The sequence below is a fragment of the Micropterus salmoides genome, unplaced genomic scaffold (genome assembly GCF_014851395.1).
Source record: "Micropterus salmoides isolate LMB-PRFRI ecotype aquatic unplaced genomic scaffold, ASM1485139v1 Ms_hic_scaffold_3, whole genome shotgun sequence".
In the NCBI taxonomy this organism is placed as follows: Eukaryota; Metazoa; Chordata; class Actinopteri; order Centrarchiformes; family Centrarchidae; genus Micropterus; species Micropterus salmoides.
In genome coordinates this window covers 2,260,397-2,288,203 of record NW_024042261.1, presented here as the reverse complement: position 1 = coordinate 2,288,203, position 27,807 = coordinate 2,260,397, and the positions used below count along the sequence as shown (strand labels likewise).

General features: G+C 41.9%; 1 protein-coding gene across 1 annotated transcript; it reads left to right on the top strand.

Annotated features, from left to right (window-relative positions):
- Positions 1-1,967: 1,967 nt before the first annotated feature.
- On the top strand, positions 1,968-27,707 carry LOC119882786 (toll interacting protein). Its single transcript, XM_038693038.1, has 6 exons — positions 1,968-2,000; positions 11,144-11,293; positions 23,593-23,775; positions 24,505-24,657; positions 26,440-26,524; positions 26,782-27,707. The coding sequence occupies exons 1-6, from the start codon at positions 1,968-1,970 to the stop codon at positions 27,003-27,005; spliced, it is 828 nt and encodes a 275-aa protein (XP_038548966.1). The 3' UTR covers positions 27,006-27,707.
- The last annotated feature ends 100 nt before the right edge of the window (positions 27,708-27,807 follow it).

Here is a 27,807-nt window from a genome sequence, read left to right as displayed (position 1 = left end):
GTTTCCCAGTCTGATATGATGGAGAAACAACAGCAGTGAGATGAGGAGAAAGCAGAGATGCTGGCTAAAACTTTTGTAACAGTTCATAGTTCAATAATATGAGTGAAGAGGGGAAAAGAGGGAGAGATACAGTAAGGGAGAATGAAGAGTTATTACAGCAAAGAGAAAACCCAAATGACCTACTAAACAAACCATTAACAAAGACCGAACTAAAAGGCGCTCTCCAGAAAACCAAGATGTCAGCACCAGGAATGGATCAGATCTGTTAAATAATGAATATGAATGAATAATTACAGATTAGGGGTGGCTGTGGCTCAGGAGGTAGAGCGGGTTGGCCGTTAATCGGAGAACGTGTAGTGGCTCCCTTCTTTGACATAGAGAAGGCATACAATATGATGTGGACAGAAGGATTGTTAATTAGACTGTCTCAATTAGGTATCAAAGGACGAATATAGAGCTGGATTAAGGACTTTTTACAAGGAAGATTAATACAAGTTAAAATAATAATAATAATAATTAATAATAAAAATCAGGGAAATAGAGAATGGGATGGGGTTTTCATTTTTTGCGGATGACGGGGCGATTCGGAAGAGGGGAAGAAACCTGGAATTTATTGTAAAAAAACTACAGGAAGCTATTATGAAAGTAGAGGAGTGGTCATATAAATGGGGTTTAAATTCTCAGTAGATAAAGACAATGTTTTTTTTATAAAGAAAATAATTGCTACTGAGACAAAACTACAGTTACATGATCAAGAATTGGAAAGAGTGAATCACTTTATGTTTTTGGGGTTATGATTTCATGAAGGAATCACAGGGGGTGTACTTATCCAGAAACTACTGGACAAATGTAGGAAAATACTAAATGTTCTGAGGTTTTTGGTGGGAATATGAGAGGCATATATTAATAGTTACCACAGTTACATCCAGGTCTACACAGATGCATCAGAGAGTTTAGTTAATAAAATAGGAGTAGCTTTTATTGTTCCACAGTTTCATCTTACAATAGGGAAGAGGATTACTGATGCAGTATCAGTGTACACAGGAGAAATGCTAGCAATTGTGTTAGCGGTGCAGTGGATAGAGGAAACAAGACCAGAACAGTCACTCAGACAGAGCAGACATTTTGATATAAATACTGCAAACATTATATAGAATCCAAATGATGGGCATTGCAGTCATATTTTTGTGGTTGCCAGCACATATTGGCATTAAAGGAAACAAAATCATATAAGGCTGAAGAGGAGGCCACAAAAAGAGAAGACATCGATGTGGCAGTCAACATCGGTAAGACAGAAATAAAGAGCGTTGAAGAAAAGGTGGCAAAAGCAATGGGAGGAAGAGAGGAAAGGACGGTGGTTTTACATAATTCAGAGGAGAGTGGGAGAAATGAGATGTGCAGAAAGAAACAGGAGTGAAGAGACACTTATATCAAGACTTAGATTTAGGCACAGAGGATTAAACAGTACTTTAATCAAAATAGGTAAACATAACACATACACGTGTGACAGTCAAACACATCATGGTACACTGTCAGAAGTATGAAGTAAATGATCCCAAACCTTATAAAGGAAAGAATGCACTTCTAAGAAAGAACTTAGAAATAACTCAAGAGATAAGTGCTATGGAATTATTTTTAATTATCTTAGAGTAATCAATATGGTTGAGAGGATCTGAGTTTATTTTATATTTTATCTATGTTTGTTTGGTTTGTAGTTATTGTGTGTTTGGTCTAACAGAAGTAGTAGTCGTTCTGAGCCACACTCCATACCAGGTGGTGGCGGTAATGCACCATTTCGTTGTTTGCCAACCACCAATAAAATTCCGAAGAAGAAGAAAGCCTTTCCGGGTCAACTGAAATTCAGCACAGGTCGAAGGTTGTTATTGAATTCGCTAACAACAACGTCTGCGATTAAACAGTATTTGAGAGCCTCATCGGTCTGATCCGCCACACAGTGAAGGGACAACATGGCGACCACCATCAGTACTCAGCGAGGACAGGTAACGTCGCGCGGTGGGCTTCGACTTTATTCAGTTTGTTGGAAGAATCACAGGAAGGCAGCTAGGCGGAACTAGCGGGACTGTTGAGCAGTTTTTCAACATCTCTGACAGTTAACTGACTGCAGTCATTAAACAGCAACAAACAGTTGCACACAGCGGTCTGCAGCACCTGCCGTTAGCGAGGTAACATCCGCTACTAATGTTAGGTTGGAACAGCTAAGAGTCTGTGTGTTTAACCAAACGTTAAACTTGGATTTTAATCTTGGATTTAACTAACGAGTCTCAAGTGCCCGGGTCTGATGCAGAATAAATTCACCAACAACGACTTGATTTGTCGTGTAAACCAAAAACCGAAGAAACTGAAAACCATTCTTTGTTTCATACTTTATACAGACTATGGACGAATTCAATCTCAAAACGTTTTGCAACGGTTTGCTACATTTTTGAATTCAACGTTATATTTCCCTGCAACGTTCCGCAACAGGTTTAGAGTTATGTTTTCTCCCGTTTGGTGGGCGTGTCTCAGGTGTTCACCCAATCAGCTGCGACAAGTCTGTAAACACGACCGTGTTAAAAAGACAGGAAAATGCAGTGCGCTTGCGTACACAGCAGGGTGTTCGAGGCAGCACCTTTCCGTGGAGAAAAACGTTTTGCTACGTTTTGTTGGCGCAGAACTCGCCCTATGGTTTTATATCAGAAACGAAAGTAAACAGAACCGTATTTCCGTTTTTGTTGTCTGAATCGAAAAAAAAAGAAAACGATAAAACCAAATAAAAAAACAAAAAAACATCCAGTTTTGTTTTTTGTAAATTCTATTTTCTCCATTTGAAGGAAGTCAAAAGACAAAACAGCAATACAGGGGCGAGTTCGGGGGGGGGGGGCACCGCCGTCTATACAAGCTTAAAGTACTAAAATCATCATTAGCTGCAGCCCTACTACAGTTCATAATATAGTTTAAACTCACTAATTATTGTGTGTGCAGAGCTGTTAACACTAATTAACACTAGTTAATTTGGTCTTCATTAGGGTTGTAACGGTTCTGAAACCGAGACAGAAAACCGCAGCACAAAAGTCTGTGGTCTCGTGTTGCGGTTTCGAGAGACAGAACCGCGACACTAGTGGTGTGCATCTTTGCTGGTTTCACGATTCGATTCCACGATGCATCACCTCGAGGGTGGGAATTTCTAGGCACCTCATTAACATTATGAGGCTATGATGCGATTGTAAAACAAATTGGATAAAGATGTATTTTTCTCACTGTGTGACTACTTGGTACTTTTAAAGCAAAGTATTTATCGACAATCCAAACAATTAGGTAGTAATGAAATGCAGATATTTAATGTTACTTCATATTATGTAGCTAACAATGCATAGCATTATTACATTATTACAGCATTATTACTGATCTCTTTTTATCTCTGAGGCTGCTGTTAGTATAGAGTCAGATGGGGGATGAACTACGCACTTTACAATGCTCCAGCCAAACCACGTTCACTCCACCTTAATATATCTGTTCCTTTTTTTTGTCTCGACTAGTGTAGTTACATGTTTGTTTCCTGTCTTGTAAGTTGATTTTTGTAATATTGTATTGAGCACCATGGGGCTTGAGAAACGGTACTGGGTTCATCACATAACGTTAGCGTTAACTGCCTTAACTTATCTAGCAGTTGGAAAACAACAGACAGACTTTAATTAATGGACACGCTGTGGCCTAACGTTACACTGTACATTTACTGCCAGACTGAAGCGTAGCGCTAATCTTTTCCTCTGCCTTGCTGCTTTCACCATCACCTACTGCCGCCTGTCACGTAGCTGTCCTTTGAAGAAGGAGAGGAAGCTAGCTGAGCGTTACTGTGCTGCACCGTGTGCTGGTTAAAATCATTAACGTTAGTTGCGCATTGATTTTATTGATCACGTGTGAAGTTTAGTAGTGGCAGTCACTCATTCAACAGCTGTCTGTCCAGTGTACCACAGGTCTCTGTTGTGGTCACTGCATTTCCGAATTCCGCCCTTTTCGTTCCGCCACCATTACATTATCATTTAACCTGTAGATAATCGATTCTTGACATTTGTGAATCTATTCATAATCGTCCAAGTCCACATCGCGATGCATCTAAACATCAATTATTTTTCACACCCCTACGCGACACAGCCGCTCCCTGGACAATTTAGCTCTCATTAAGACAGTGCAACTGTGGCCACGGCAGTGGCGGCTGGTAGGAGAGTGGGAGGCAGTAGCAGTGTATTTCGAATGTGTATTGACATGTAATTTTCCTCCTTAATTTAGTGTTTATTTACTACTTGGATCTGCTCCTCTTCTTCTTCACACCAAGCCTGCACCTCTGATCTCTCACAGCAAACACGCCGGCTTGTTCTGCCTCTTCCTGTCTCTCTCTCCCTGTATGTGTCTCTGTTGACTTTCTCCATCAGCAGTACATTTCATAAAGTCACTGTTTAATAAACTCACCTGTAATTCAGTTTTCAAGTGTGCTGCATGTGGATTGAAACCGACACTAACGTTAGTGCGTGACATCTGCAGTGGTGCGTTCACTGTTGCTCCGTAATGTAAAATTTCCACCGTGTCCACTAAACGTAATACCAGATAACGCTGTAAAGTGTATATATATGTCGAACACTGTATTTAGAGTTAGTGCAGTGTAGGCCTATATTTTGTAAATATTACACCTTTGACCAATTTTATTGTCTTCTAACTGCGTGTCACATGACTATTTTTCTCCAGTCATAATTGAGTGATCATGCCTGCAGCTTCTACTACTTTTAGTTAATCCAAGATGGAATATAATAATATTAATGCCCCCCTTTTGAGTGTATTAAAAATATCGTCGGAATGACCACTTATTCAGTACCCACGGCTTTTAATATGGAAATGCTGTCACAAAGCCGAGCTGAAAGAATAAGGTTAATATTTTCGTATTAGCCTAGAAAACCTCATCTACAGGAGAAACATATTTAAAGGAAAAAGCTAAAGAATGCCCGAAATGATTATTGACTTGGCTGTTTTTTTTTATATGCTCACTATTTACATGCTAAAATTATGAGGTTAGAGGTGGGCTTTTTAGGGTTGGGCATGTGGTTAAAATCTCTCCTAGGGCTCCAGCACTGTCATGGCCAGCCCTGAATCATGTCCCTACCACATTTTGAAATGGCTGATTTTGTCCCCATCACTTTTTGAAATCATTTGTTAAAATTGTTCAGAAAAATAGCTTGCACCAAGATATCTTAGATGACAAATGTAAATGCTTTGAGAAAGGTTTGTGCACAATAAGAAAATGCAGAAAAGGCAGTGCTATTTAAATATAGAAGAAACAAATGTGCATTGTCCAAAAAAAGTTAAAACAAACAAGCAGCTGATTACTGCATTATATTCTATTTTTATATTCATGAATTGTCACCTGCCAGCTGAATTTTTGTTTCCCTTTATTTAAATAAAGACATTTCCACTGTAAATTGGAGCAGAAAATGTCTCCAGAATGCAGGAAATTAACTTTTTTATGTTAACATTTTTGGGGGGAGGACCCCCAGACCCCCCTGCTCATGTTTTTCTATTTCTTCAAAATAGTGTTAAAAATCTTGTCTTGTTCTCATGCATCGCCACTACTCGTGATCCAAGTGTATCATCACACCTACTAATCTGAACCCTTATGTCCCCACCACTTTTAACACAAACTGAAGCCTGTACTGTTGTGTCAGTTTTCCCCTGTTGTATTGAAAATGAATATAGAATATTCATATTTTTCAAGGCACTGTAGAGTCACCACATCTATGCCGGTATGTCACAGCCAAATCTCACGAGAGGATCATGGGATATTACTTTTGGGTGCGGAATTGTGACACATGAGTAGAAAACTGTGCTTTGAGAATGCGCAGAATCTGGAGTACAAGTCCTTGCTCTGCTGCTCGCGAAACTTTAACCTGCTTGCTCGCTCGCGGTAAATTTTTTTGTCAGGTGGGCGGATCCAGTCGGTATTGTATTACTACATATGATTGGTTACAGTTCCTGTCCTTTGCACCAACAAGCTGGATGCCAACTGCCAAAAAACAAAAAGAACAAGCAGCAGAAGCAGCAGTATCGTGGCAGACCATCAGGAGGTATGTCTCAGAACTTATAATATTCACTGCATATTGGGTGTAAAATAGCTTATCATTTCCTCAGCTTGACATTGAATTATACAGATATTTAGTACCTTACAAAGCTGCTGCTTTCTGCCTGTAGCATGTAGTTGGCTAGCAAATCTGTGTAAGCTTGACATCAGTTAACACAAGTTGATTAGCATGTTGTTTTTTCTTTGTCTGTATAACAGACAAAGAAAAAACAACCGCCGAATGGCGATTGGATCGGCTATCATCCCTTCACTCAACGATAGCCGATCCAATTGCCATTCGGCACAAGCCTAGTGACCACTGAAATGTTTCACTGACACCTTTACAAATTATATTATTTTCAGGTCCTCTCACTATGTTGATCAGTGATTCTGAACTTTTATCCCAAGGGCCCGTGTCCACCAAAGTGTTTTTTCCTGAGGCCAGCGTCTTTTTTTCAGTTCATTGCAATGTGAGTGCCGCGTTTTTACAACATGGTAAAAATGGCAGCAGCGTTGAGCGTTTTTTTCCGGTCGACGAGAGTTTAAAAAATGTTCAACTTTGTGAAAAACGCTGCGCTCGTTACTGTCACTTTTTACCCAGCCGTCCAATCACAGTGCAGGAGGAGCGGGCCAAATACCACACCGTAGAAACGGTTACTAAACTGGAACCGGCCTACGTCCAACCTCTGCTCTTGGACCAAATGGTGGTACTCGCCAAGATGTTTCCTCGCCCACAAAATCTTATGAACCCGTGAGTCCGTCCTCTCTCTCTACCTGCTTCAGCCTTCTCTTCATGCAGAGCAAGGGCCAGAGCAAGCACTCTGTGTTGACATTTTTACATCCAATAAAGTTAGGTAGAACTACTTGCAACATCACTTCCGCGGATTTTATGAAGTATAGCAACCAAAGCAGTCGGGAAAAAATACTGTGCCTCAAAAATGCCCGCTAGCTTGTTATTTGACTGATTAGTCTGTGAGTTTGGGTTTCATAGCGACGTGAGTTACACAGCTGATCTCAGCAGGCAGAGGAGAGATATCTGGAGCAGCACATCCCGCGATCTGAGAAACATTCGCTGCAGAATCCATTTGCTGAAGAGGAAAAAAAAAAAAAAGCTGTCTCGAGGTGGGATCAAACCATGGGTTGCAAGTCCTGCACCTTACCAACTGAGCTAACTGATTAACCTATTGATATAAGCCAATATTATAGCTTATATTCTCATCCACCATCTAATGGTTAAATATTGCTCCAATTCAAAATTTATTTGCAGACCCCTGCTGTATATTATTACAACTTCTCCATCTAAGGTACGTATTCAACATAGTGTCTGCACTGCCTGAATTTTACCAGAAGTAGAACAAGAAGAATGTATTGATGAAACGCGCTCTGTAGTGGAAGTGAAAGCCATTGTGGCCAATATGGCCAGGTTTAGATCTGATGGACTCAATAAAGTGTGTTCTTATGATCAGTGTGATGCAACATCATTTACATTCTGACCTGGATGGTCATTGTGAAAACTCTTCAGCTTAACTTTAGGGTCTGTTATATAACAGCTTCATACACATTTGTTTTCTTAAACATTTCCTTTAACTTCTCAGTTTCCCAGGCCTATTCAGATGTGGAAAAGACTTGAGGATGGACATGGGAGATGGGAGACATGGGAGACAGCAGATGAGCTCGAGAGAGATGGTGAAACACAAGAGGACTGTTATTTGCCTACTGGACAGGCCCATCACGAGGAAGAGGAGGCGAGACCCTGCCCGGAGGAAGCCCGGGGCCCCCGTCTGGAGCCAGGCCCAGAGGGAGGGCTCGTCGGCGAGCGCCTGGTGGCTGGGTTTGCCTCTGAGCCCGGCCGGGCATAACCCGAAGAAGCAACTATTCTTCTCTGGAGTTGCTCAAGGTGTGAGGCGCCAGGCGGGTGTGGGGATACTCACAAGTCCCCGGCTGAGCACCGCTACGTTGGAGTTTACTCCGGTGAACAAGAGGTTTGCCTCCCTACGCCTTAGGGTAGTGGCGGGGAAAACTCTGACTGTTTGTGCATATGCACCAAACAGCAGTTTAGAGTACTCTGCCTTCTTGGAGACCCTGAATGGGTTCTGCAATGTTCAAAGCCTCTATTGCAGAAGCCGCAGCGGAAGGCTGTGGTCTCAAGGTCTTAGGTGCCTCAAGGGCCGGTAACCCTCGAACACCGTGGTGGGCACCGGTGGTCAGAGAAGCCGTCCAACTGAAGAAGGAGGCCTTCCGGGATTTGTTGTCTAGGAGGACTCTGGAGGCGGTTGCAAGGTACCGACGGGCCCGAATGGCTGCAGCCTCTGCTGTGGCAGATCGGAGAAGTTCGGAGAAGACATGGAGAAGGATTTTTGTTCAGCACCAAAGTGTTTCTGGAGAACTGTCCGCCATCTCAGGAGGGGGAAGCGGGGAACCGTCCAAGCAGTGTACAGTAAGGATGGGACCCTGTTGACCTCAACTGGGGAGGTAATTGGGCGGTGGAAGGAACACTTTGAGGAACTCGTAAATCCGACTGACACGCCCTCTCTAGTAGAGGCAGAGCTGGAGGCTGATGGAGGTTTCCCGTCCATTTCCCTGGAGGAAGTCACTGAGGTAGTCAAAGCCCCAGGGATTGATGACATCCGCCCAGAAATGCTAAAAGCTTTGGGCGTGGAGGGGCTATCTTTAATGACATGTCTCTTGAACATTGCGTGGAAGTTGGGTACAATGCCCAAGGAGTGGTAGACTGGGGTGGTGGTTCCCCTGTTCAAAAAGGGGGACCAGAGAGTGTGTGCCAATTTCAGGGGTATCACACTTCTCAGCCTCCCCGGTAAAGTCTACTCCAGGGTGCTGAAATGGAGGGTTCGGCCGATAGTCGAACCTCAGATCGAAGAGGAACAATGCAGTTTTCGTCCCGGTTGTGGAACAACTGACCAGCTCTTTACTCTCACAAGGATCCTGGAGTGGGCTTGGGAGTATGCCCATCCAGTCTACATGTGCTTTGTGGATCTGGAGAAGGCGTATGACCGGGCCCCCAGGAGAGACTGGGAGGTGCTGCAGGAGTATGGGGGGGAGGGGGGGGCCTTCTCAGGGCTAGCCAATCCCTGTACAACTAAAGCGAGACCTGTGTCCGAGTACTCGGCAGTAAATCGGACTCTTTGCAGGTGAGGGTTGGCCTTTGTCAGGGCTGCGCTTTGTCACCAATCCTGTTTGTGATATTCATGGACAGGATATCGAGGCGCAATCGTGGCGAGGAGGGGCTGCGGTTCGGTGGGCTTGGGATCTCGTCACTTTTTGCTGATGATGTGGTCCTGATAGCATCATCGGTCCGTGACCTTCAGCTCTCACTGGATTGGTTTGCAGCAGAGTGCGAAGCGGTTGGGATGAGGATGAGCACCTCTAAATCTGTGGCCATGGTTCTCAGCAGGAAACCGGTGGAATGCCAACTCCGGGTAGGGAACGAGTCCTTACCCCAAGTGAAGGAGTTCAAGTACCTCGGGGTCTTGTTCATGAGTGAGGGGAGACTGGAGCAGGAGATTGGCCGGAGAATCGGAGCAGTGGGGGTGGTATTGCACTCGCTTTGCCGCACTGTTGTGCCGAAAAGAGAGCTGAGCCGTAAGGCAAAGCGCTCGATCTACGGGTCAATTTTCGTTCCTAACCTCACCTATGGTCATGAAGGCTGGGTCATGACCGAAAGAATGAGATTGCGGGTACAAGTGGCCAAAATGGGTTTCCTTAGGCGGCTGGCTGTTGTCTCCCTCAGAGATAGGGTGAGAAGCTCGGCCATCCGTGAGGAGCTGAAGGAGGATGAAGATGGATGGACGGACAGGCCCATCACCTCAACGGAGAGAGACATTTAGGCTTCAAATTGAATTTGACCATCAATTTGTCTCTGTTTTGAAGTTTAGAAGAGAATATTAATACTGTGAGAAATAAATTGAAATTAAATCTCCAAAATTCCAGTTTGTTATTCTAAAGTTTTTAATAGTAAACCATAAAGCTATGTTCTGACAAATTTGAGGTATCTGTGCTTTAGTATTTCCCTTTTATGCGACTATATCCATATACTAATCATGTATACACTACATATCTCCAGATGAGTTGATTTTGAATGTTTGTGACTGAATGTTCCTTTTATGATTTGAGAAAATGATTACTCCTACTTAAAATAAAGTAAGAACTGGATAAACAAGCTGTTTTCTCTAAGCTCATGTTGGCTTTGTAGAGGTACATGGTTCTACACTCACTACAAACATGATCTTACTAAATATGATGCAGATAGATTAAACTACCCAAACGTATGAGCTCAAACATCTACAGCAGTAAAATGCAAACTACACATTAATGCAGCAGTGTTAACCCAGAGTCATCCGATATAATAGTTTCACACTGACAGGGAACATTTTACTGTACAATGAGCCACGCAATGCGCGGCTGTTGCGTGTGTGTGCGTGCGTGTCGAAGTGTCCCCGATTTGCCCCAGTGTATGAATGAGTGTGAATGTTAGTTTCTGTTTGAGCACTTAGGCTCAGTGTATGAATGTGTGTGACTGGTGAATGCAGATGTAGTGTAAAAGCGCTTTGAGTAGTCGAAAAGACTAGAAAGGCGCTATACAAGTACGGAGCATTTGCATAGGAATATAATCACATAATAACAAGTAATTGTATAGTGGGGAGATGGTAACTGTGGGGAGATGGTCACAAGATGGTCTCTGGTGTTGGATTGAGCTTTCTCTTGCTGTCAACTAACTCGCATTATAATAGTGATTATAATGCATTATAAATGCTTGTAATGTATTCCAACTATGAGAATTATAATACACTATGCTTGCCAAAGTGTCAGTGAGTGACTAGCAATTAGTGGGATTATTGTTCTTGATCTTATAAATCACTATAAAATACTTTATAATATGTTATATTAATAATTCTGTATAAATATGAGTATTTTATTACAGACATGGGCCTCATAGAAAGCTTTACCAGTTGTCCATCTCTCTCAGGTGAATGCTTTCTCTTTGCATTGTCAGTCTGAATTCCTGTGTTTATGTCTATTCAGGTATATATTGGTGAGCTTTCCAAGGACTTCCTGCGGATCACTCCCACCCAGCAGCAGCAGCAGGTCCAGCTGGATGCCCAGGCAGCCAGGCAGCTGCAGTATGGAGGCTCAATGGGCACCATAGGGCGACTCAGCATTACTGTGGTCCAGGTAAACATAGTTCAGCTTTGCTGTTAGAAATGCAACTCAGTCTTATATTTGGACTAATATGGATAAAATCTTTGTACCAAATGTGTATGTGTATGTACTTTTTAGTATTTTATGTTTAACAAACAAAAGCATTTCCATTTTCTCCTCCTCAATCATTCCTCCATCCTGTTCTTTCCTCCAAATTCCCCCAAACACAGAACAGATCACACTGCCTTAATGTCAAATAGCACATAACTCTAGTAATATAATATACAAAATAACATTTAAAAAATGCAGGGGAGTATTAAAGAACAAAACAAAACAAAAAAGGAGGGTGGGTAACAGGAGAGAGTCAGAAAAGGGGGTTGGAGGCCGGTGCCAGTATCTGAATTTCTGAAACAAGGAATGACAAAGAGTCAGCCATTGGGTGTTAAATAATGACTGGTGCTTGGCCGAAACCAGGGTGAACCTCTGACAACTAGATATACCTGTTCATATGCTGTTGTTGGAGCGTGAAGCTCGACGCAGGTCCTAGAAGATGTGCTCCTTGCACCTCGTCCTCCCGTCCTGCCTCTTCTTACTCTGACCCCCGTAGCCCTCCCTGTCCCGGTTTGTGCTTGGCTCTGGGTTACAGTCCTCATCAGAGACAACAATGCTGTCACCGTGGAAGCTCGTGGAACATGCAAAACAATGTACATGTTATGAGTCTAACACGAAATGCACGTTCGTGTAGTGTAACTGATGGAAATGGTAAAATGTGTATCAGCCTGTTTTTAGCTTTGCCCAATGTTACCGCAGCTTTTAGCACAGCTACCTGATGCTAACAGTTAGCTAGCCAGCTCGTTACTGATTAAAACTCGGTCTTTTTAAACCTATCCAATAATAACATGCTAGCTTGATAGTGAGTACTAACAGCCGGGTTAGTTGTTTATTTTCATAATGATAAATTTAGATTCAATTCAATTTTATTTATATAGCGCCAAATCACAACAACAGTTATCTCACAGCGCTTTTCATAAAAGAGCAGGTCTAGACCATACTCTGTGATGATATTTACAGAAGCCCAACAGTTCCCACCAAGAGCAAGCACTAGGCGACAGAGGCAAGGAAAAACTTCCTTTTAAGAGGCAGAAACCTCGAGCAGAACCATGGCTCAGGGTGGACGGCCATCTGCCTCGACCGGTTGGGGTGAGAGAGAGAGAGAGAGAGAGAGAGAGAGAGAGAGATGTAAGGAGAGAGAGAGGGGAGGGAGGCAGCCTACACAATATACACACAGAGGTACAGACAGTGAAGGTAATGTTGCTATAGACTAAATGAAAAATGGTACAGATATTTGTAATAGTGTTAATGGTAACCATCGTAATGTTAATGATTATAATAATAATAATAACAATAAGACTAGCAACAATAGTCGTTGCAGTAGAGGGCGTCGAGCAGGAACACGGGGGCAGCAGGTGACCCGCAGCCACAGCTCTAGACTCCACAGCTCCAGAGCCAGAAAACCTGCAGGAAGTGATAGGAGAGAGGAGAGAGACGAGAAAGCACAAGACTACCAGAAAGGGGAGAAGTTGTGTTAGTAACATGCAATAATGGGATAAGGTTGCATACAGAGGGAGAGAAAGTAGAGGAGAGAGGAGCTCAGTGCGTCATGGGAAATCCCCTGGCAGTCTAGGCCTATAGCAGCATAAATAAAGGTTCGTTCAGGACTACCTTAGCCATCCCTAACTATAAGCTATATCAAAGAGGAAAGTCTTAAGCCTACTCTTAAATGTGGAGATGGTGTCTGCCTCCTGAACCCAAACTGGAACCTGGTTCCACAGGAGAGGAGCTTGATAGCTGAACGCTCTGGCTCCAAGTCTACTTTTGGAGACTCTAGGAACCACAAGTAACCCTGCATTCTGGGAGCGCAGTGCTCTGGTGGGGTAGTAAGGTACTATGAGCTCTTTAAGATAAGATGGTGCCTGACCATTAAGAGCTTTGTAGGTAAGAAGAATGATTTTAAATTCTATTCTGGATTTTACTGGAAGCCAATGCAGAGAAGCTAAAACAGGAGAAATGTGATCTCTTTTCCTGGTTCCTGTCAGAACACGTGCTGCAGCATTCTGGATCAGCTGAAGAGTCTTAATGGACTTTTTCGAGCAGCCTGATAATAAGGAATTGCAGTAATCCAGCCTAGAAGTAACAAATGCATGGACTAGTTTTTCTGCATCATTTTTAGACAGGATATTCCTGATTTTCGCAATATTACGTAGGTGAAAAAAGGCGGTCCTTGAAATTTGCTTAATGTGAGACTTAAACGACATGTCCTGATCAAAGATAACTCCAAGATAGATAGATGTTTTCTTACCCCTGATGTGAGCCGCTGCTCTCCGCTCGTCACACTGTCCTCGTCCTCCTGCGATGTCGGCAATGCTCATTCACGTGTTTTGGGGGCGTGGCTTTGGAAGGAGCCCAGAAGGGAGAGGGTAGGAGTTTCTCTGTTGGATACTTTCAAAATCCAGCAGTTTCTGGCTGGTTTCTCAAACTTACCTACCCTGCCTTTAGTTCGCAAGTGTGAATAAATCATTTGAGACATTTCACAGTGCACAACTCACCGCTGATGGCATAGCTTCTCAGCTTCAGATTTCTGATACCATTTCCTCTGCCGATGCATCGGTGAAATGGCCGTCAGTAAAATGCGTGTTGCAGACTGTATATAAGACAGTGGCAGGTGAAAATGCTGTCCTCCAACACCGCACGCACAGATGCCATAATGAAAATGAACAGGACTTCCGGTTCGAATGTCACCGTGACCGCAGCACTGTGAACGGGCTCCCAAGGAAACCTATGAAATTTAAACCTTTACCCTGTTAAGACAATGCAGATTTGGGTTTAGAGGTAGATAAGTGTGGGGGTAAATGAAATACACCAAAACTAACACTTCGACGGCGCAACATAGTGGGTGCTTAAACCTGGGAAAATAGCGCTAGCTTCCCTGCTAACGGATTCACTGCTCGACACGAGGCCGCACACTGGTGGACTGCTACCGCACGGTGATACGATATGGCCAACATAGACGTGGTACTTCAGGAATTGAGGGACTTTCGCCAAGAAAACAATGTGAGTTTGGGGGAAATTAAGGAAGAAATGTCTAAGATGAGCGCGAGAATGGAGGCTGAAGGACGGATTGAGAAGGTGGAGGAGAGGATTCAGAACACAGAGGACGCCATGATGGAAATAATAAAGTTACAAATAAGATTGGAGGATAAATTAATGGACTTGGAGAGCCGCACGAGAAGGGAAAACGTCCGCATCTACGGTATACTCGAGACAGCAGAGCGGGACTCTCCAACAATGAGTGATTTTGTGGAGAAGCTGCTGCGCGACGGGTTGGAGCTGTCTCAAGATGAGCTTGACATGTGCATTGAACGGGCGCATCGTTCTCTAGGCCCACCACCGCCAGACGACGCACCCCCACGCTCTATTATAGTGAAATTCCTCAGCTTTAAGACCAAAGAACTTGTGCTCCGTAAGGCATGGAAGAAAAAAGGATTTACCTGGAATGGCAAACAAGTAAGTTTAGACCATGATTACCCACCTCTCATCCTAAAGAAACGAAGAGAATACGCAGATGTGCACAAGATTCTGAAAGAGCAGCAGATCCCCTTTCAGACTCTCTTTCCAGCTAGGCTAAAGGTGAAATACACTGAAGAAACCAAAATCTACAACACAGTTGTGGAAGCTACTACAGATATGTCCACTAGAGGCTAAGCGGTGAAGGTCATCACATCACCAGAAACAGCGTTTGAGCAACTGAAGCAGCTGACCTGGAGCAGAGTTGGCAGAGGAGCGGGGAGCAGCGCAGCAAACAAGAGGCGGGACCCCGGTTACAAAGAAAAACTCAGAGCCTTCAGGAGGACCTCACCTACGCCTTCGGGAAATTGAGGTTTACCCACTATGCTGTTTCTTTCTCTTACAACTTAAAAAAAACTGTTATTCAGTTTAATGGTGTGCAATAAGCAGATAAGTAAGGTTTTTGGATGGTGTTCTTCTCAGTGAGGCCTTAGCTTTTGAGGGCCTCCTCCACCGATTGATGAAGAAGTTGCCCTTGAAGGCGATGCTTCCTAGGGTCCACCCAACCCTACCTTGGAAGTTAGAACTACCTCAGTTTGATTTTTGTCTTTTTTTGATGTTATTTGTTCATGTGTTCCATGTTCAGTGTTTACAAGGGTGTGTGGGGAGCCTATTAGAATGGTTGTATACGTTCTATACAGTGGGTACAGAAAGTATTCAGACCCCTTTAAATTTTTCACTCTTTGTTTCATTGCAGCCATTTTCCAAAAATCAAAAAAGTTCATTTTATTTCTCAGTAATGTACACTCAGCACCCCATCTTGACAGAAAAAAACACAAATGTAGAAATTTTTGATTTTTGGAAAATGGTTGCAATGAAACAAAGAGTGAAAAATTTAAAGGGGTCTGAATACTTTCCGTACCCACTGTAATTTAGATGAGTAGCAGACCAGTGAAAATGGTATCAATCAATATTAATGGCCTACACAATCCAATAAAAAGGTGGAAAGCCCTATCTAACCTTCAAAGAGAGAAAGCTCAGGTTGTTTTTATGCAGGAAACACATCTGTCGGATAGCGAACATGAAAAACTGAACAAGCTTGGTTTTAAACAGGTCTTTTATTCTCACAGTTCGGGGAGGCGAAGAGGTGTGGCGATCTTAGTGCACGGCACTCTGAACTATGAACATATATGAGAGTATAAAGATAAGGAGGGTAGATATATAATGGTAACTGGCAAGATTGACGGTATTACTCTGAGTCTCTTAAACATGTATATTCCCCCAGGATGCAAATGGTCCTTGTATAAACAGATCCTTGAATTAACAACAACAAGTAGTCAAGGAATTCTGTTATGTGGCGGTGATCTTAACCTCACACTAAACGCCAAATTAGATTCTTCAAACGGGAAAGGTGATCCGAGAAACATTGGGAAAAGAATATTATACCTGATGGATGAATTAGGATTAGTTGATGTGTGGAGGGACTGCCATACAACCGATAGGGAATATACCTACTATTCATGCGCACACAATGTCTACTCAAGGTTAGACTATATCTTCATGTTTAGAACTGATCTCCTCAGGGTAAAAAATTGTGAAATAGGTCCCTGTACTATATCAGACCATAACCCGGTCTATGCTGATATCTGCCTGAACAGGAAGAAAAGATCCACCTTATAGAGGTTGAACACAAACATTCTTAATTACCCAAAGCGCTTGAAGAAAGATATAGAGGAGTACTTAGAATATAACGATAAGGACGAGGTGTCACCGGTAACACTATGGGATGCACTTAAGGCAGTGATTAGGGGGGAAATAATTGGTATTTCCTCTCACCTGAAAAAAGTAGGTCTGCAAAAACTCCGGCACTTAGAAGACAAGTTGTTAGATCTGCAACACCAACACTCTGCGTCTCATAATGGTAATATTAAATCGGATATAATAAAATTGAAAAAAGAAATAGATGATTTGAACACCATGGACATACAGAACAAACTCATTCTTATAAAGCAACAGTACTATGAGGTAGGGGGGAAATCATTGAAACTTCTTTCTTATAAGCTTAGGAAACAGCAAGCGGAGAGATCTATTCACAAAATTAAGAATCCCCTAAAGGATCGAATAGAAACAGGAAAAAATTCAACAATGCTTTCTGGAGTATTATAAGACACTATTAATACCTTCCTGTCTGAACTTGAGTTACCAACAGTGACAAAGGAACAAAATAAAAAGTTATCCACAATAACTAAAGAAGAAATTCAGTTGGCAATTAAAAGTTTAAAGGGAGGGAAGATGGCAGGGGCAGATGGATTTGGTCCGGAATGGTACAAAATAATGCAGGATTTTTTGGCCCCAACGTTGCTGAAAACATTTAATTGGGTGATGGACCATAAGATAGTCCCACCCTCATGGAATGAAGCAATAATTTCTATCATCCCAAAGGAAGGAAAGGATGGATTGCAATGTAGTAACTATCGTCCTATTAGTGTTCTGAATATAGACTATAAGTTGTTCACCTCTATCATGTCATTAGAAACAATTTTACCAGGGTTAATACATAAAGATCAGATGGGTTTCATCAAACAAAGACAGACTCAAGACAACATTAGGAAGGTTTTACACATAATGAGGCAGGTTGATAAGCGAAAATTAGAGACCTTAGTACTGAGTTTAGACGCCGAAAAGGCATTTGATTCGGTGAGGTGGTCCTTTTTATATAAGGTGCTTGAAAAATTTGGTTTTGATAAATCTGGAATTGAGGTTATTTCAGGGTTATACAATAACCCAACTGCTAGTATCAAAATTAACGGAGACCTCACTGAATCATTCAGATTGGAACGCGGGACTCGACAAAGGTGTTGCATCTCGCCTCTCCTCGCCGCCTTGTTTATCGAACCTCTAAGCCAGTGGATCAGGCAGAGAGAGGATATAATTGGAATAAGAACAGTAGGTGGGGAGCAAAAATTGGCACTTTTTGCTGATGATTTACTACTGACTATATCTTACCCCACACATACTATATCATTGAACTGCTACTAGAATATGGCTCTTTTTCAGGGGAGGTTAATGTAAATAAAACACAGGTATTAACTCTGAACTGTGACCCGCCAGAAGAAATCAAGGATAGTTATAAATGGAAATGGGAGGCAGACTGTATCAGATATTTAGGGGTGGTATTACACCGAGACTTCGCTAAAATGTTTGAAGCTAATTATGGCCCTTTGAACCTAGCAATAAAATCGGATGTACAAAGATGGAATACCATACCTTTTTTGGATTTACATTCTAGGATTGATTCAATAAGATTAAATATTCTCCCCCGAATGCTCTACTTATTCCAGTGCCTACCAATATTCATACCTCAAAAACAATTTGTAGAGTGGGATAGAATGCTGTCGAAATATATTTGGAAAGGGAAGAAATCCAGAATTAAGTATAAAACCTTACAATTGAAGAAAGATAAAGGAGGTCGTGGTCTTCCTTGTTTACGAGAATACTATTGTGCTGCACAGTTAAGACCATTAGTATGTTTGTGTTCTTCATATTACACTGCAGGATGGAAAGATGTGGAGGGGACAACTGTTAATACCAATAGCAATACCAGTTAAAGCTTTATTAGCTGACATCAAATTGCAGAATAAGATTCTTTTAACAGACGAACCCATTTCACATGTAATGATAGCTGCTTGGAATGAAGCAATTAAGATTTGTGGTTTGGAAAACACTTCAAAAATCCTAAAATGGTATGTGTACATTTCAGATTTTACCCCGAACCAGCATGACGATAGATTTAAAAATTGGATTTTAAAAGGATTTACAGATTTTTATTCATTTGTCCACAAGGGGGCACTCCAATCTTTTGAATCCTTGCAAAGAAAACATGGATTAGGCTCTGCTGACTTCTTCAGGTATCTTCAGGTCAGACACTATTTTAACCATGACCTGAAAGTGAATTTAAACAACCTAGGATTCGTGGAAACATTTATATCATTAACTACAAAATTAGGGGCACAAAACAAAATTATATCCAGGTTATACAACAGCATCCTGCGGTGTAAAAAAGACAGCACACACTATGTCAAGGCGAAATGGGAAAAAGAAGGTAATCTGAAAATCACAAAAGAATGTTGGGAACACATATGCGAGATACAATGGGTTACAACTGGTTCTAATGTATGGCGTGAATTTTGTTGGAAAAGTGTAATGAGATTTTTTATCACCCCTGTTCAGAAAAGGTATCGGGGCATTGGAGATACTTGCTGGAGATGTGGGGGGGTTGGTGCCAACCATTTCCACATTTTTTGGGACTGCCAAGTTATTTCTCAGTATTGGTCTAGAATTCATGAGCATATACAGAATGTTTTTGCACTTGTTTTTCCATTTACCTTTGAAACCCTATACCTAAGTAACGTATCAACGGATAAACTGGGCTGGAAGGACAAGAAACTTCTATACATCCTATTGGGAGCAAGTAAAAAGGCTCTAACGAGGAGATGGCTCAAACCAGAACCAACAACTGAGGACTGGATAAACATTGTGCAAGAGATCTACACAATGGAGAAACTGTCCTTTTCACTCAAAGTGCAGAGGGACACTTTCTATAGGATATGGTCCAAGTGGACGGAATATGTTAAGCCTGTTAGATCTGATTTTTTTTGTAAACACTGCTGCTTCTTACTAAATGTGCACAGATTCGAAAGGTAAAATGAATAACATAGATATTATGGAAGTAATTTGGTTTCCCCCCCACCCACACCTGAGTTCTGATGTTAATGTAATAGAAAGTTAAAAATGGTAAGCAACTTAATGTACTCCATATGTCGAACAATTGTGAAATTCAACATGCTTTTTCAATAAAAGATAATATAAAAAAAAGAAAAAAGAAAGAAAATGAACAGCACACTAAACCAAGAGGAGGAAACTAAAAATAAAATGAAGACCTTCTGTTAGCTAACCTTCTGCAATAACTATTGCTAGCTAACTATACCTGGCTGCCTACAACTTAGTTAACTTACCTAACTAAACTAGACAAACCAACAATCAGACACGGAGACATTACCTACTGTAAGTTCTAAGTGAATGACGAGCCGTGACGGCGTGACAGCTACCACAGTTTCTTTAACAAGGCATGACAGTGCGCCTGCGCAAGCTTGGAGAATGACGTATGACTTATGGAATTACTAAAGTCATACGTCACCACCCCGTTTTAACAACTAAGCAATGCGAATGCGAGTGGTAATAGCTTCGCTTGAATTTGACTGCCTGAATCTGAGCAGATCAGCAAAACGCAACTTTCAATGACTCTTAATGAAATCTTGATTACTTACTCTGGTACAGTTGGACTGGAGAAAAATAGTCTGTGAACAGTTAAAGTTTGCTTTATTGCCAGAACTGGAAAAGGCTGATTTGCTGGCTGGGTGTGTGCCTCGGGTGAGCGACTGTCCACTCGGATACGTTCGAAGTTGTGGTCGAAGTATTGATGTTAAGCTGGGTTTACACTGTACATTTTCAGTCCGTTTCTGACCCGATTTTGGAGCCGCATGATACATTTTACAGTTTTAGCGAGAATTATTGCTTCATCAGGCGTTATTTACAAAGAAACTATTCCCAAAATAAAGCACAGGAATAAATACTAGTCATTAAGAAATAAAGTTATAAACAGTTAATATAAACAATAGAATAAAGCCCTTTTATATTCCACACCACATGCCTTGTTGTTTTTGTGTACAGTGTAAGCATGGCGGACAGCACGTATGGGTAACAGTGGTTACACTCTTAATATTACTGTGTAACTACTACAGGGTAACAAGAGGAGAACATTCAAGATGTTTTATACCTGTCTGCATACCCTATTTACTACTAAATACTCATTATGTGTTTGCGTGTGTGTGTGTGTGTGTGTGTATGAGACGTTATGACATGACTGTGTGTGTTTGTTTTTTACTCCAGCCTGCCTTTTAGTAGTTGATGTAGTAGGGATGAATGGAATGAAATAGACCCATTTCTCAGCTTGTTCCCGTGCCTCTGTAGGTTCTGTCAAAAGTCCTCACTTTCCTCCTCCTGCAGTTAGTTGAGTTGGACGTCCATATTGCGAATATCAAATACGTTTGCAATGAGATTGGGTTTTCATTGAAAAGGTATTTATGTTCTTTTGTTGTAGTGGTTACACAAGAAACACCAGCGCCATTGTAGAGTTTAATCCTGGAGCGTTTCTTTTTAAAGGTTAAGTGTGTAAGTTTCAGTGACATCTAGGGGTGAAGGTTGCGAATTGCAACAAATTGCAAAAAAACTCAATCAGCACTCAACGGCCCCATGTATAGATGTTACAGTTACAAATCATGCAGACCTCACTTAGAGACGGACCAGCGAGTCTAAGCTGGACTTAACAGGCCTGATCTGACTGGAGTGTTTTTGAGGCTGCAGCCACTGACCTGGACGAACTAACTGACACTGTGACATCTTACATCAGTTTTTGTGAAGACGTGTGTGCCGACCAAAACCTTCCGCACATACAACAACCAAAAACCCTGGTTCTCAGCGAAACTCAGGCAGCTTTGAAGAGGAGGCCTTCAGAAGTGGGAACAGAGTCCCGTATAACCAGGCCAGGAACGCACTGACTAAAGAAGTCAAAACAGCAAAGAGGAGCTACGCTGAAAAGCGACCCTGCGTCAGTGTGGAGAGGCCTGCAGACACTATTAACTACATCCCCCAACACTGCTGGTACTCAACGACTGGCTGACGATCTGAATGTTTTCTATTGTACCTCCTACCTCCACCTACCTCATGTACATAACAACTGCACATAATACTTATTTATTCCAGCATTATTTGCACTCATCACACTGTGTACATGTATGCTTGTATGTGCATGTGTATGTGTACCTGTATATCATATCCACCTCCGACATGTACATAATAGTAACATTAAGATGGCAGCATGTCAGTGTTAAGTGTTTTCTGTTTTTACTAATAGGTTTTTCTCTAACTTTTTAGTTTTTTAAATATTTACACTGAAGTAAAGCAAAGCATTTATATAGTGCATTGCAAACGGCATTTATTATTTATATGTGGATTTCTCCTTCCTGGATTATCTAACTGGGATACTGCTTTGATTCTCTGAACAATACCCCTGCAACTGTCTGGACCTCCTGCTCTCTCTACCTGTCTGGCCTTTCCCTCGGACCACATTCACTGCAGTGCCTTTCTCCATTTTTCACCCCATTGCAACATCAATAAATGAAGTGATACATGATCTCTCATACTCTTGTAATCCATTATTTTACTGTACTGTAATCATGCATCAAGTATGACCACTGACAGATAACAGGAAAATGGAAGCCTCACTGTTTCTGCACCACAGTCCATTATAAACTACATAATGCATGAAGTTTATAAAGGCATTGTCAGGTGAGGATCAAGGCTCCTCTCCACACAGTCTTGTTATCGTATCGCTGTTAGCAGTAAAGTGCTTTCCAACCATCTGAACTTCCATGCTGTACTGTTTTATTGCCAATTTATCAGCTGATTGTCTGAGGAACATAACACATTTCTGTCCAGGTATCTTTTCTACCAGGGCAGTAAAAGTTTATCTGGCTGATAGGATTTTCCATGCTGTACTGTTTTAATGCCAATTAATCAGCTGATTGTCTCATGAATGTAAGACAACATTTGACACTTTTAGGTCCAGGCAAAGTGCTGGAGAATAACTAACATTACATGACATTACAATCCAACTACAGATTTGTTCTACCAGGGCAGTAAAATGTGAAACTGGTTGATCTGAGCTTCAATGCTGTAAGTTACCGTTTTATTGCCTCACCAGCTTAAGGGGCACATTTCTGTCGACATAGCAAGGCCAAAACACACACTGAAGAATAATGATAATGAAATTTCAATCCAACTATATATTTAACAACACTGACAGGGAAACACGTCACTTCTATCTGTAATCATAGCCAGCTTCTGGCTAACGCTATCAAACAACAGTTTGCATTTTTATCGCTTAAGGTGGACTAACTTAATTGACAGTCTGGCAGAAAACAGACAACTTCAGCAGTGCTTTGTCCCATATCAGAGCCTTCCATCTGGGAAAATCCATAATGATAGTTTATATACATTGTTTCTGCCGTCATTTGTCTGTACCTGTCCCGACTCGTCTGGCTTCATCATGTTTTCGCTTCTTTGACGACGAAGATCCACACATTGTCGGCTCGTGCTAAATAATACGTGTAGTCCTCTTTTTTTGTCCAAATTTCGCTTGTGTTTTTACTTCTAATACACCAGATGACTACTCAGAGACACTGTTGTGGTGCAACAATGGCAACGTCCATGTAAGGGGGACCCGCGGTTATGTAGATAAAAATGGCTCATTCGAAGTTAATAAAAACACAAGGGTTCATTATGGTAAGGTCTGTATACACTACTGAAACCATAGTTATGGATCTTGCATTTCTGTAAATAAATCCAAAGAAATATTACACACTGAACCTTTAAAACGGCAGACAAATACCTACATCAGAGGAGCTGGTTAAACTGTCTGGTTACTGAAGTTAATCAACATCTTTCAGCCAGTCAGAATCAAGAATTTTCAGTGGCTATGGTACAGGCCATGTTAACTAATGTATAGACTCTTCATTGCACATTTGAAGTCATCATACAGTGTACCATCATCCCCGAGTACATTTCACAATTCATGGGCCAGGTGAACTGACTGCATCCAACGTGATTCTATAACCTAACAGAGCTACCTTGTTTGTATTGCTGTATAGGCCAAGCTGGCTAAAAACTACGGTATGACCCGGATGGATCCATATTGTAGGATCCGACTGGGCTATGCAGTTTACGAGACACCGACTGCTCACAACGGAGCAAAGAACCCGCGCTGGAACAAGGTGATCCAGTGCACGGTGCCTCCTGGGGTCGACTCCTTCTACCTGGAGATTTTTGATGAGGTGAGGAGCACACAGGGTTGTGGATCATCTGAACTGCTAAATATGTACAGTAGTGCTTTTTGAAAGGTCAGTTAAACCATCAGTGTAGCTCATGTAATTGTTTGACATGCTGTCCGTTACTTGGCCGCTATCAGACAGACATCTTGTATAGAAATTTTTGCCCAATGGCGTGTAGTTCAGCAATACAAACTCAAAAGTTATCAAATAGTGGTCAGATAAAGAGGGATTCTGTGGGAACACTATTAAATGTTCATTTTCAATACCATATACAACAACAAGGTCGAGGGTGTGGTTAAAACAGTGAGTCGGTTCATGAACACTCTGAGAGAAGCCAATGGAATCTAACAGAGAGATAAACGCAGTACTAAAGCTGTCATTCTCAACGTCCACATGAATATTAAAAATAAATTTGTCCGTTTTAAGGACTAAAGTTGACAAAAACTCTGCAAATTCAGATAAGTTTTCAGAGTATGGACCAGGTACTCGGTACACATGTACCGATGCAAGTTTACTGGGTTTAAACTGAACTACATCTATGCTATAAGCAGCTTCTGAGGATACTGCAGTCAGGTGTAGGAGACATTTCCTGTTCCAGACAACAAACTCTAAAATGCAACTAATGACCCATGGAAAATCAGTTACTGTCTTTTTGCATGTGTGTATTTAGTGATCAGATGAGCATGTCATTTCTTGTCTGTTTCCATGTGTTTTTGCTGATGTGCCGTGCAGAGAGCGTTCTCTATGGATGACAGGATAGCATGGACTCATGTCACCATCCCTGAAGGCCTGAGGGAGGGTAGTGTGGTTGACGAGTGGTTCAGCCTCAGTGGCAGGCAGGGTGACGACAAGGAGGGCATGATCAACCTGGTGATGTCTTTTGCTGTGAGTAAATTTACACAAACCATCAAACGGACTAAGTTCTAGGTTCTCTGGTAATGTGGTCAGTATTGATGCACAGTCTACTCTGGGATAGCCATCACAGACATAACATTCATGAGCAACTCCATAACATCCAGGACAATAGCAGGTAAACTGAGACTATTTAACAAGCAATTTTTTTCAATTATTTTTTACCTTGCATAAAACTGCATCAGGTTTTTAGGATGCATCTTTAGCCTCACCTTAAATAGACAATTATGAATAGATAACATCAGTTTTACAACTATTATTCTGAACTTTTTCATAAAAATCTAGTGATGCATTGAAATGAAAATTCTTGGCCGAAGCTGAATTTAATAAAAAAAAAAAGAAAATTTTTACCACTGCATAAATTAAATAGTCAAAGTTTGCTTTTTCCTCAGTGTTTCCCACAGGATTTGGAGAGACAACGGTGGGTGGGTCCGGTAAAGGAAATTACATGTGTCCATTTACTTTTAATGGACACATGTAATATGTTTTCTACTTTCTGTGAATATAATCCAATTAATCTTATTTCTATCCTGTATAGACACCTTATTTTGAAAACCGGACGTTGTCGCGCTGAATTCATCAAGTACGACCCACTTTGATAAATAATGTTGTATGTGGTTCTCGTACGGTGTAAAATGAAGACTTCACAGCCTCTTCAGGTTGGACTTTCATACTGCAACGCTGCGTCTAGCTAAATCGTCTTCTCACAGACGAGTGACAGAAACGCAGCGGGTCAGACCATTAGTTGCCTTTTCTAAGAAGTCATCCACAGATGGAGTGGATGTGCTGGGATGGACTGGATGTGCTGGGATGTGTCTTCTCAGACACTTTAAAACGCTTCCACACTGCCGACATGTCAACGTAATTGTTGGGTAAAATTTATTCGGTCTTTTGACTCATTAGGCCGAACACAGGAAGTGCTTTTGTTGCTATTTTGGGCTGATTAATTTCGGTGGCCAAAAATTCTGTGCATCCCTAAAAAAAATCTGTAGCTATGAGATCCATTGTTGCACTCACTCATACTGTTTGTCCACCTCATCATCAGACATGTCTGTCACCAGCCACCCTTTACCTTCACAAACGCATCAGTTCTTCGAGGTACACTTGCACAAAGTCAAGGATTTTGTAGACATATCATGAGGTGTATGATTAAACAGTTAAAACAAATATATGCTAATGATCATCAATTGAATATGTAGGCTGAAACGCAATTATTAAGAGACAGAAAACAGCTGTGTAGGAGGCTGCTGAAGATGGTTTACAGAAGTCAGACACCATGGCAAGACTGAGCACTTGTACAAGACACAAGGTAGTGATACTGCAAAAAACAAGGTGTCTCCCAGGCAGACGTTTTAATGCAGACAGGGGTTTCCAGATGTGCTGTCCAAGCTCTTTTGAAGAAGCTCAAAGAAACAATGCTGGGCAATGCTGAGGACCGTAGACAGTGGTCGGCCAAAGAAACTTGCTGCAGCAGATGAAAGACACATCCTGGTCCCTTCACAATCTGAAGATGTCCAGCGTTGTCATCAGCTCAGAACTGAAAGAAAACAGTGGGGCCCTGGTACACCCATCTACTGTTATTTTATTATTATTGCCCTCTGCTCTGCTGGTGTGGATGTAACCTCCAAAGACTTCAGGTTGTGGAGTGCAGAGGGTGCTGGGATGTGGTACTATCAGGAGTTAGATGATATATGGTCAAACACGTTCAGTAACAGCAGTACAGCTCTTAATCTTATCTTTTTGTCTTTGTGCCAGTCTTTACCAGCAGGGATGATGACACAGCCTGTTGTTCTAATGCCCTCTGTGTACCAGCAAGGAGTCGGATATGTGCCCATTTCAGGTCAGACACACACACACACACACACACACACACATATTGTGAAAACAGGTTAATGTATAATATCTTCTGTGGCTCTAGACAAAGTCTCAGAAAATAACCCTGATGATGTCATAATGATCTCATCATTTATTGTTGTCATTTATCACAGCTGAGCCTTGCAAATATACTACAGTACCTGGACACTGATGTGTTTTTCATGTTTATTTCCAAACCATGCATCTGCCACATTGTCACCTATGTCATTCCTGTACTAATAGGGGTGCCTGCAGTCTACAACCAGGGCGTGGTGCCCATGCCAATGCCAGCAACCATGCCAGCAGTTGGGAGCCAGGGACCAGTGTGCAGCGAGGAAGACCTGAAGGCTCTGCAGGACATGTTCCCCAACCTGGATAAGGAGGTGGTTCGCACCGTGCTGGATGCACAGCAGGGCAACAAGGACGCAGCCATCAACTCGCTGCTGCAGATGGCTGAGGAGCTCTAACTGAAGAACGCAATTGTACAGTGGACATGCCAGCATACACACACACACACACACACACAGATAAAAACAGTCTTTACTCATGGAGAGGTCGCCCACCCTTTTGCATACACCCAGAGTGTGGTTGATAGCTTGCCCACATACTGCAGCCATATCTGAGCTCCCACCAGCTCAGCTCCCTTTATTGACTCCTTGTTGGCCAAAGTGCATGAAGCCTTCGCAAAGCATCGCAACAACTGTGTTCACCTTTGGTTGTAAGATGATATCAATGGCAGATATGTTTGGGGAGTTCTTTAAGTCATGACAGGATCATTAAAGTTTGTATCACAGTAGAGACTCAAACTAAATATTCAATTGGCAGTAGTGTTACCTGATGGGTATTGTAAATCTTACTAGCACAAATCATAAGGCGTTTCTTGATTGTTTCAACATCACAACCTTTCACTGGCATCATGGGAAACCCAGCCCGTATTCCCCCCAGTGATCCCACTGTTCAGTCCATCTTCTGCTTATGTTACTGTTGTTAATAGTGTATGGAGAACCTGTCTGTAGTAACCTGCAGTGAACTGCTTCTGTTCCAAATGAAGCTGTAAAATGTTTAGTGCACTCAAAATCTGATCAATTATTATGGATGTATGATGATATAGAATTATATGTTGAGAATTAAAAGTGAAAAAATGTTGGTGGTACTGAGGTTCAGAGGAAGTATCCCCACTGAAGCAGTTATTCACAGTGACGACAAGTAGTTTTTGCAAAGTTGTGATGTAACCCATTTTCAGTAAGTGATGTAAGGGTGTGTATGGAG

Coding starts and splice junctions, on each gene's coding strand:
- LOC119882786 (XM_038693038.1), top strand. CDS start 1,968: ATGGCGACCACCATCAGTACTCAGCGAGGACAG. Junction 2,001..11,143: donor TCAGTACTCAGCGAGGACAG/GTAACGTCGCGC, acceptor ATGTCTATTCAG/GTATATATTGGTGAGCTTTC. Junction 23,776..24,504: donor ACCTGGAGATTTTTGATGAG/GTGAGGAGCACA, acceptor TGTGCCGTGCAG/AGAGCGTTCTCTATGGATGA.